Below are 10,483 nucleotides of genomic sequence, written 5' to 3'. Positions count from 1 at the left end.
CTTCTCTTCCATTCCTCATACGTACAAAACAAAGAGTATTGAAATTAAACATTGAAATCAAAGAAACACCTAAACATTCCAACAACTCAAACTTGAATTGTATGAACGTTTAGGCACTCTTCTCTTCCTCTTCGTTGTAGCACAAGGTCTAGGGATAGTTTGATGGTGTGAATGGTTTGGGGAGTGGTGGAAATGGAAGGATGGTGTTTGGATTGTAAGGGAGACTCACGGCACAAAGATGGTTTGATGGTCTACATTTCTGCAATGGATGAGTTTTGTGGTATGTACAATGGAATGAAAGTGTGTTGTCACTGAAATGTGTATGAATATGAGATGTGTTTAGGTAATGGGAATGCAAGGGTATTTATAGGAGGAGTGGAGGTGTATATGGCTATTTGTTTAAGGTGTTTGTGTGGAGGAATGATGGAAAAACAGCTAGGACAACATGTGAAAGCTGGAATTGCATGTGAAGATGCTGGAATTTCAATGTGAAGTGCACGGCATGGGTGTTTTGGTGCATGTGTTGGCTGTTTTGTTTGTTGGTTAAAGCTTGTGTTTGCATGTGAATGTTGTTTGTGTGAAGTGTGTGTGAATGCATGTGAAATGTAAAGGGAAAAGCTGGAAATGCTGGGAATGAAGGCCACGGCAAAGGGTGAAGTTTTTGATGATTTAAAATGTGGATGCATGATGAAGAGTTAATAAATAATGCATGTAGGGTTAGGAAATAAAATCATAACTTAAAGGGGGGGATGATTAAAGGATGTGGCTAGGTTGGAAAGGTGTGGAGGATGGATGGAATTAGGGGGAATGCACGACAATGGTGGGGAGTTCTTTAGTGATGAGTGCAATGATGAAGAGTGAATAAATAATGCATGTGTTGATGAAATTGCATTTGGAAAGGTTGTAAAGTGGAAGGGAAAGGCACGGCAACAAGGAAGTGTTTGGGTGCATGTGTGTGAATGGTGGTTTTGCATGTGAATTGATGGATTGTTTGATTGGGCTAGGGGTTTTGCATGGCTCAAAGGATTGTTTGATTGGGCTAGGCCCTTTGTTTTATGTCCTAAAGAGCATGCAAGGCTTCAATTTCGTCCATCTTCTTTGCTCCATGATTAAGCTATCCAATCCATGCCCAAAAATGCTCCAAATAGCCTCAAAATGCACTTTCTTGCTCCCTAAGCCTCTTAGAACCTGAAAACACACAAAAGAAGCATAAAGGACTAAAATAACTAAAGAAACATATCGTAAATGCACGAGAACTAGCCATTTAAGTAGCATGAATATGCCCCTATCACATATAATTATTAGGAATGCTTTCAAGTGCAAAGGTGAACTCAGGACACCCAGGTAAGTTCAGGTGAGTTTATGGTATTAGTTGAATCAATTGAGTTATAACATGACTACAGTTATGTGTTAGGCAACTTCGATACTATCATACTGGTTGCCATGAGTTCCACATGTTATATTGAGATGCATTGAGAGCTCATAAACCTGCACCCCGGTGTTAGTGCTCCTGCCCGTGGCCAGGGCACAGTCCTTCACCTGATGTTCACCTCCCGCACCTTACGTTCACCTTGGATTCAAGGTAAGTGCACAGTCCTGTCGTACAGACCACTTTAGGTGGTTCCGACTCGTAGGTGACCAGCGGTTATTCGCCCAGTCTTCACATGATCGTAGCACTTGAGCGTATTTATTTATACCCAATCCTATCGTACAGACCACTTTAGGTGGTTCCGATTCGTGTGCATGTATACTTATTGAGCTATTGGCTAGCCAGGATTGATGAGATATGGATAAGTCGTACAGGTCACTATAGGTGACTTCGACTTATATGCTAGCCATGATTGATGAGATATGGATAAGTCGTACAGCTCACTATAGGTGACTCCGACTTATATGCTAGCCATGATTGATGAGATATGGATAAGTCGTACAGGTCACTATAGGTGACTCCGACTTATATGCTAGCCATGATTGATGAGATATGAATAAGTTGTACATGTCATTTTAGATGACTCTGACTGATATATCACTTTGTATTGATTTAGTTCATTTGGCCTACTTATTAATGTATGGTGGAGTTGATGGCAAACCGTGGTTTTGGTCATTTTTGAATATGGTTTGGATATATGTATATATGTTGTACTGTCTTATGGAAAACGATATGGGTTTTACATTTAGGGGCATTACTTTTAGAGAGGTAATAACTTTGGGAAGCTTGGTTTTATTGCTTACTCACACCTTCTGTTTGGTGCCCTCCAGGTTTTAGCTGCTGAGTTTGTATCGACAAGAATTTGTGGCGAATCTTAGTATTGATGGATATTTTTGAGGGTATGATTCTTACCCACACTACTGTACCTTACTTATGCTCTGACATCGCGTGTGAAATGGGTTCGCTCCCACTCGTAGCGCACTCTGGTACTTAGACACTTTTAGATTCAAATTTATTCACTTTTTATACACTATCACATTTTATGGCTTCGTCACCTTCCAGGTGTCGGCCAGCACAGCTCGATTCAGGGTCCAAGTGGACATTCTGGGTCGGGGTGTGTCATCAAAAGTGTGCAAGGAATGAACTCAAAATAAAAACTAAAAATTATTTTCAACTTGTATTTACTTTCAAGATTTTGTTTTCATTCATTTTCTTTGTTTCTTCATTCCCTTCCAACAGTCTTCTTCATCCCTCATTTTCGCCTCCATTCTTCTTCATCCCACATTTCCTCCAAATAATTTCTCCACAACTGATACACAAAAAAAAAATGAAAACTAAAAATAGAAAACATTTGGATTATCTCACAAATATGATCTCACATTTCTGTCGTATAATTCCCCTTTTTATATTAGTGGAATAGTTTTTAGCACTTAAAAGTCATTATGCGCTTGTAAATGTATAGATTTGACAAATCGGCATTATATATCTATCAAAGACAAGGGGCAAGAAATAATTGCTTGGTCATAAGCCAGTAATTTCTTTCTAATTAATATATGTAGTAGATGACCATGAGAAGTTTTCCGCAAACATTCATCGTTTCAGCCAAATAATTATGCAAGTTTGATCGTAGCATGCATGTACTAGCAAGTTACCAAATGATCAATATATACAAATGATCGATCATCACTTAATCATTTTCTTAATTCTTAATAACATAGCTTATCTTCTTAGATCCATCAGCAAAAACTGCTAGAGTTGTTGTTGATTCTTCCATAGCTAGTACGGCCTCTGCCCAACATAGTTGCCTGGGGGATCATAGTTGCATACAATGAAGGTACCCCCACTGCTGCACCTCACTTTTGCGCACCCTACACGAGCCGAGTTACGCCAAACCACCTGTGTATAATGCCCACACAACTTTCCATCAGCACACGAGTTTGACTCATAACTGTAGTCGGCTTTCTCCGCCACCCACAGGTCCACAGCCGCCGTTCCCGACATGTCACCAGTGCTCATGGCAAGGTTTTCGCCGTATGGCCCACCTGAGTGCACGAGATTGCAGTCGCCAACATGTTGGTTGGCGTAGTTTTGTGCATAGGCTGCTACATTGTCATCCCACGTCAAGGAAACAACGCCTACTGCTGCTCGAGCGGCGTTGTGGGAATTGAGATAGTTTTGTATGTCAGAGGATTGGCTAACGACTGAGCAAAGGAGAACTAGGGAAATATTGCACAACCCCATGTTAATGGTTTGTTCTCTTTGTGGATGGGCAAATGAGATGTTATGGTGCGGAGTATTTATAATAGCGGGGAACGGTAAATGTTGATATTATGAGCTCTGAGAAATTGAGGATGTGGAAATTTATTTGCATGAGTATCAAAGTTGAACGTTCACATTGCGTGATCAGCTGAAGAAACAAAACCGTTGCCAACCGGCTTACTTTTACAAGTTAAATTTATGAGAGGATGAACTTTTTTTAGTACAAGCGATATTCTACATAGTCTAGACAAGAAGGGAGAGTTTGAACTAAGAAAGAAGATCTCAACCACTATGATAATTTACCACTTGCATTAGAACTACAAAGATTAGTCAAACTTTCTCGAGGTAATTAAATTGTCAATATAACAAAAATAAGCAATAGCAACAGCAAAAACGTGGCTATTGCTGGGGTAACAATAATATTGATCATTGACCTAGATATTATGTTGCTATGAATACTTTAATTTTGCGATATTTGGTAACACAATTAACAATCCCTTGAAACCTTTGAAATTTATGTTGATGATGCAACATTGGAACAAATTGGAACAAATTGCTTTGGTAAATAAGCAGATCTGCTTCTTCGAATTGCGTTTGTCCATATCTGTTTACTTCTCTTTTCTATATGATCGATGCATGAATGTAGGAAACGTACATGTTCATCTGTAGAAGGAAAGGTCTACTAAGCCTTACCGTCAATTTCGGGGACAAATTGATCGTAATTGTTGGATTCATGTCTGCAGTAAACTTTGAAAAAGAAAATTAAATGCGATGTGGAAAAGTATGCACTTTTGCAATACGTGTGGTATACGGGTCTTCTCTGAAGTTTTATTTTCTTGAAACAAATATGTTTTGGGTGCCGGAAATTTATCTAAACCACACAATCAGCTAACCATAAATTTGGTACTAGTATATGCCCACACTCAAAGTGTGTGTAATTTTTTTTTAAATTTTGTTTTGTTTCTTTTTTGTTTTATTTTTTAACAAACAATATTATCTACACTATGGGTGGAGCGGGTGGGCTTAGCCTCACAATGGCTAGCAAAATTGTGGTTAGAATTCACTTTTGATTAGAATTAAACCTAAGTTCTCTCACTAACAAGTGAAGAGGTATGCAATTAGACCGTAGTACTAAGTGACAATTTTGTTTTTAAAATTGAAGGAGAGAAGATGAGAGAGAAGGTGAGAGTGGGGAGAGAGGGAGAGAGGTTTACTTTTTATTTAAAAAAATAAATAAAGATGTTAAAATCACTTGTAGGTGAGACTTAAACAAAAAACAGTTAAATTTTGTTGTGTAAAATTACATTACTGCCCTTAATTTTTTTTTGTTATGATGGAAGCTTAATTTGTCTTTTTATCCTCTTTTGGTTGACAAAGAAGGTTCTATTAATATGTAGTTAAGATTACTTTAAAAACAAAAACATAAATTTGGTATTGAACTCCTCTTTAGGAAAACCAAATTTAAGACTTTCAACTTACAAAATTTACTAAAAGATGAATACTACTATATTGTAGTAGTAGAGGCACAAGTCTTCTTTCAATTAAAATAAAATAGAATATTATGAACCTCACATTTTTCCCCTAACATTATAGAGGAGAATAATTGAGTTATGTCACACAATTGTTAGAGTTCAAGATTTTGTATATGAATTTCGTTGTAGTATTTGAGAGAGTGGACTGGATTTTTTGAGAAAGATGAAGTTGCAGAGAGAATGTTTGAAGGAATTGGAGTGCATGCACAAACACTACCACGTTTAACATTTAACGCGACGAACAGAAATTGATCGTGCAATGCTTAATAGCGTCACACAAACATATGCGTGACGAAAACTTCATTGCGCAGAATCCGTGGCACAAAGATCGTAAAGAAAGACTTTGCACGATGAACATAAGCATTGGTTGCAGAAAATAAGGCGTGATGGTTCCTTATTCGTCACACCAAATTTTTAGGAACGAATATGTTTGTCACACAAAATATTAGGATACAGACTTGGGACGATTAATATTCATCTCTAAAAACTTTGCGCGACGACATGTTGTTCTTGTGCGATGAAAGTGAGTTATCGCAAAAAAGTATGCAAGATGAGGCTATTCGTTGAGAAAAAAAAAATGTTTTTTTTAAATTATATTTTTTGTTCTAGGATTAATTTTATAATAAAATAATAAAATTAAATTGAAATAAAAAATGTAATGAAGAGAAAAATAATTTATTTAAAATAAAAATAAAATGTATGTACAAGGAAAAAGTTTTAAAAGGGACTAAACAACTAAGAAACAAAGGGGCAATAATCTATGGGGTCATCATTCACATACGGCTGGGAAGATTGGGGAAAGAAGGGCTCGGGGTTGAGGACAGGCTCAGAGGTCGAAGGGGCGGAGTTCTGGGCATACTTGGGTTGGAGGGGTTCAGACGTCGATGGGGGATTAGTATCCGGGAGACGAATGTCAAATTAACTCTGTACAATCAGTGACATCTGGCTCTTATACGAGATGAGCTCAGTCCTAAGGTCGGCCACCTCTACTGTCAAAGTTGTCACCTCAGCTTCGACTACGAGGAAGAAAAGGCTCTAGGTTCTCGCCGTTTGGCATTCCCCATCCCCCTACAATACAACCTCCGCCTGAGAGTCTAATCCAAGGTGTCTATAAGGATCTGAAACCCCACATCCTTGGGGGGATCCATAGACTCGAGCGAAGTCTCAAGAGGAAGCTGGGAGGCAGACTCTTGAAGAACTAACTGCCTCTTCTCCATCATCATTGTCTGTGTAATATAACCTGAAATATTAATAATAACATTCAAATGATAACCATGATACTTGAATGCATAAGATAGTAATTACAATTGAAGAATACTTACTTGAAGGGACTCGGCCAACTCATCCCTGGGTCGAGCATAAACGTTTGCAAAGACATCGATCTCCGGGAATTTTGAACCACCCTGAATAGAACAAGATAAGAAAAATGTTAGTACGAAAAAAAAAATATTATTGACATATTAAAAATTGAATATGAAAAACTTTATTATTACCTATCGTCACACTTCCATCCTATATGAGAAGGGCCTCAAACCCGAATGGTGGAGAAAAGTCTTCTTTTCCCAATTGATCTTGTAAGCTTTTGCCTTCTTTTGTTATATAAAAAATAAACGTATTAGTTCTAATTTAAATGAAATATTAAAAAAAATCAATAAACATTAGTAAGAAACATATAATACTTTTAGACTTAATATAAAAAAACGTACCATATAGCCGGGCTCCTGAAAATGACTGCAGAGCCACACCCAATTTTCTTCCTAGTTCTTAAACTCCTTCGGATAACCTCCCTCAAGAGCGACCTATGGATCATCAAATGCCTGAAAATATTGGTGCAGGTCGCTCTTCCACTACTTGTACGGTCCAGTGAAAAGCTTGTTGATGTACGCCAACATATTGTCATTGATGTTGTCAAAATTGTAGTTCGTCTGCAATATAACAAATTAATTACATACATTAAGTAATATAAATATATAAAATTTAAAGGAAAAGCAATAAAAAGGCATGATACTTACCGACAAATAAGCGCGCACCTTTGTCCTCACCTCGTCTAGCATCGCCTTCCAAGACTTTCATCACATAAGGCAATAGGTCCGAACGACGTTGACCAATGTCGTGGGCCAATGTGCTAGGCTGCTCCGGCGTTGGTGCAACTTGATGCTTGTTGTCGTATCCGATCGTGATACGTTTGTTTGTGATGCGAGATTTATACGCGCATAAATTAAACCCTCTTTTCGTCAAATTGTAGTATATGTATAAGTAGGGATCGTTCTGGACCGGGGATTAGGAGGGATTGTTAATCACTTGGATTTGACTCAAAAACGTAAAAACAAAGTTAAAAACGTTCACAAAGACTCAAAGGACTCAAAACAAGTTCAAAAGACTCAAAACTGCCTAAAAACACTAACTAGGCAGTTTCTGACCTTAAACCCAATGTTGGACGAATTTAAGATTATGGTTTGATTCAAACGTAAAAACACAATATAAAACACTATACTAGACTCAAAGAATGCAAAACTAAACTTTAAAACACTAAAACAAACCAAAAGACTCAAACATCACCCAAAACACTCAAAACTGCCTTAAAATCACTTTCTGGGCAGTTTTGAGCACTTTAGTGAATTTGGACGAAATTGTGTAACAAAATGAATCAAAACACTCATAAACACAAACTAAAACACTTTCTAACTCAAAGAATGTAAAACTAAACACTTAAAACATTAAAACAAACCAAAAGACTCAAACATCACCCAAAACACTCAAAACTGCCTTAAAATCACTTTCTGGGCAGTTTTGAGCACTTTGGTGAATTTGGACGAAATTGGGAAATAAAATGAATCAAAACACTCATAAACACAAACTAAATGTATTTCTAACTAAATTGGACATTAAAGTAAAGGGGGATTGGTTTTGGATGAAATTAAACTAAAATGTACAGATTCGAATTAAAACAGATAGTATATATGAATGTGATGAAATGAATGGATGAATGCTAGCTAGAAGGTTCTTCTCCACACATGTTACACTTGCATAATAAAATGATTTCCAATTGCATTTCAATAAACCATTAATTCTCAACACCCCAAGTTAACCGTGATGCACTAATTAACCTTCAAATCTTCCTAACGTTATTGAATTGGATGATGCATGCGACAATTCAAAATATTCCCCACAAGTCCTCAACATGAATGCATAGAAGAGGTACAAGCAAGAATCATTACGCTCTATGAAAATTATAAGTGTTGACGAGGCATTCGTTACTATGATTGCATGAAACTTATGCCAAGAATTCGTTTAACGCGATTGTTTATAAGCAACCTCCACTACTTGTGAATATAAGTTCGTAACTATTAGGTGAAACTCACTTATATTCTAGCGTCATATTCATGCATGAAAATTAAGCGTGCACTCTCAATAAACATACATAAATAAGTTATCAATCAAACGGTTAAACAAATTGAATCACAACTTATGAAACGCAATTAGAAGTAATCAAATCAAAATGTAAGCATAAACATATATTTCGAATTTCCTCATAACTTTGAAATCAAAGAAACACCTAAACATTCCAACAACTCAAACTTGAATTGTATGAACGTTTAGGCACTCTTCTCTTCCTCGTTGTTGTAGCACAAGGTCTAAGGATAGTTTGATGGTGTGAATGGTTTGGGGAGTGGTGTTTGGATTAATAGGGAAGGCACGGCACAAGGGTGGTTTGATGTCTACATTTCTGCAATGGATGAGTTTATGGAAGAGTGTTTGGAATGGATGAATTTCTGGCACAAAGGCCTTATTTCTGTGGTGAATGGATTGTGTATGAATGAGAATGAATGAATGAGTATTTATAGGTGAAATGGGGGGAACATGACAGCTAGGAACTTGGTGGAAATCTGAAATGGTGATGGGAGATGCATGTGGCTGTTTGTGCATGTGATTAAAGGGTGGAAATGCATGTGTTTTGACAGAAATGAAAGGGAATGCACGTTTTTGGTTGATTTCTGGTGGTTGTGAGGTGGAAATCTAGGTGGAAATGCATGTGGATTAAAGCTATGTGAATGATTAAGGTGAATGTGCATGAGTGCATGTGAAATCTGCCAAGATGCATATGTTATGAAGTGGATTTTCTGCAAAGCAAGGTGAATGTGCATGTGATTAAATTAAAAGATGGAATGCATGTGGCTGATTTAATTGAATAGGAAAGCATGTGAAATGTTTGTGGTGAGTGAATGTTCATGTGAATTAAAGCTAAAGTGATGATGATAAGTGATAAGTGATAAGTGATATGATATGTGGTTATGATGTGATAAGTGGTTATGATAAGTGATAAGTGATATGATAAAGTGATGATGATAAGTGATAAGTGATAAGTGATATGATATGTGGTTATGATAAGTAATGGGAGCATGTGGGTTAATTAATGAAGGAAATGCATGTGCAATGACAATGTGTTAGAATGGATGTGTGTTATGCATGGCATGATTGGGATTAGGAAAGGTTTAAATGTCCTAAAACTAAAGAGAACAAGGTTCCAACACTTTGGCTCCAATTAGGTCTTCAATTTCGTCCAACACTTTGGCTCCAAGCATAAGCTATCCATCCTTAGCCCAAAAGTGCTCCAAAAATCTCCAAAATGCATCTTTTTGCTCCTTTAGCCCTTTGGACCTACAAACACACGAAAATAGCTTAAAGTACTAAAATAACTAAAGAAACATAACGTAAATGCACGAGAACAAGCCATTTAAGTCGCATGAATATGCTCCTATCAAATACCCCCACACTTATCTTTTGCTAGTCCTCGAGCAAAACAAAACAAAAGAAATAAAAAACAAAACGACACTGAACAAGAAAAACACAACCTAAACCTTCCAACAATCGTCTCAAGGATTTCCAATGCACATGACAAGTTAAAAATCATTAGTCCCATAGATTTTAGTCATCTTCACACTTAAGTACATTCTTAATCATAGTCACCACATATTATTTCACAATTAAGCATTTAAAACCATGTTTTGAATGTAGTAACATGCCTTAGAGAATTTGCTCAAATCCTTACAAGATATGCACTCGTTTTTCACACAGATTTTCTGACTACACTCCCTACACTAAGTTATATGTGAGAAGATTGATGTAAATATGAATTCTAACACTCACATATGTTATATCAAAGAAAGCATTTTCTGGATTTACGACAATGACATGAATATGATCTCATGAATTGAATGCTACTACTTAGAACGAGAACCAGTGATTCCATAAGCTCATATCA

General features: G+C 36.9%; 1 protein-coding gene across 1 annotated transcript; it reads right to left on the bottom strand.

Annotated features, from left to right (window-relative positions):
- Window positions 1–3,010: 3,010 nt before the first annotated feature.
- On the bottom strand, window positions 3,011–3,679 carry LOC137727068 (pathogenesis-related protein 1-like). Its single transcript, XM_068466007.1, has one exon. It carries the CDS (start codon window positions 3,668–3,670, stop codon window positions 3,206–3,208), a length of 465 nt encoding a protein of 154 aa, XP_068322108.1. The 5' UTR covers window positions 3,671–3,679; the 3' UTR covers window positions 3,011–3,205.
- Between the last annotated feature and the right edge of the window lie 6,804 nt (window positions 3,680–10,483).

The sequence above is a fragment of the Pyrus communis genome, chromosome 2 (genome assembly GCF_963583255.1).
Source record: "Pyrus communis chromosome 2, drPyrComm1.1, whole genome shotgun sequence".
In the NCBI taxonomy this organism is placed as follows: domain Eukaryota; kingdom Viridiplantae; phylum Streptophyta; class Magnoliopsida; order Rosales; family Rosaceae; genus Pyrus; species Pyrus communis.
Note: the sequence above shows the minus strand (reverse complement) of the source record. Positions and strands in the feature narration are given on the sequence as shown.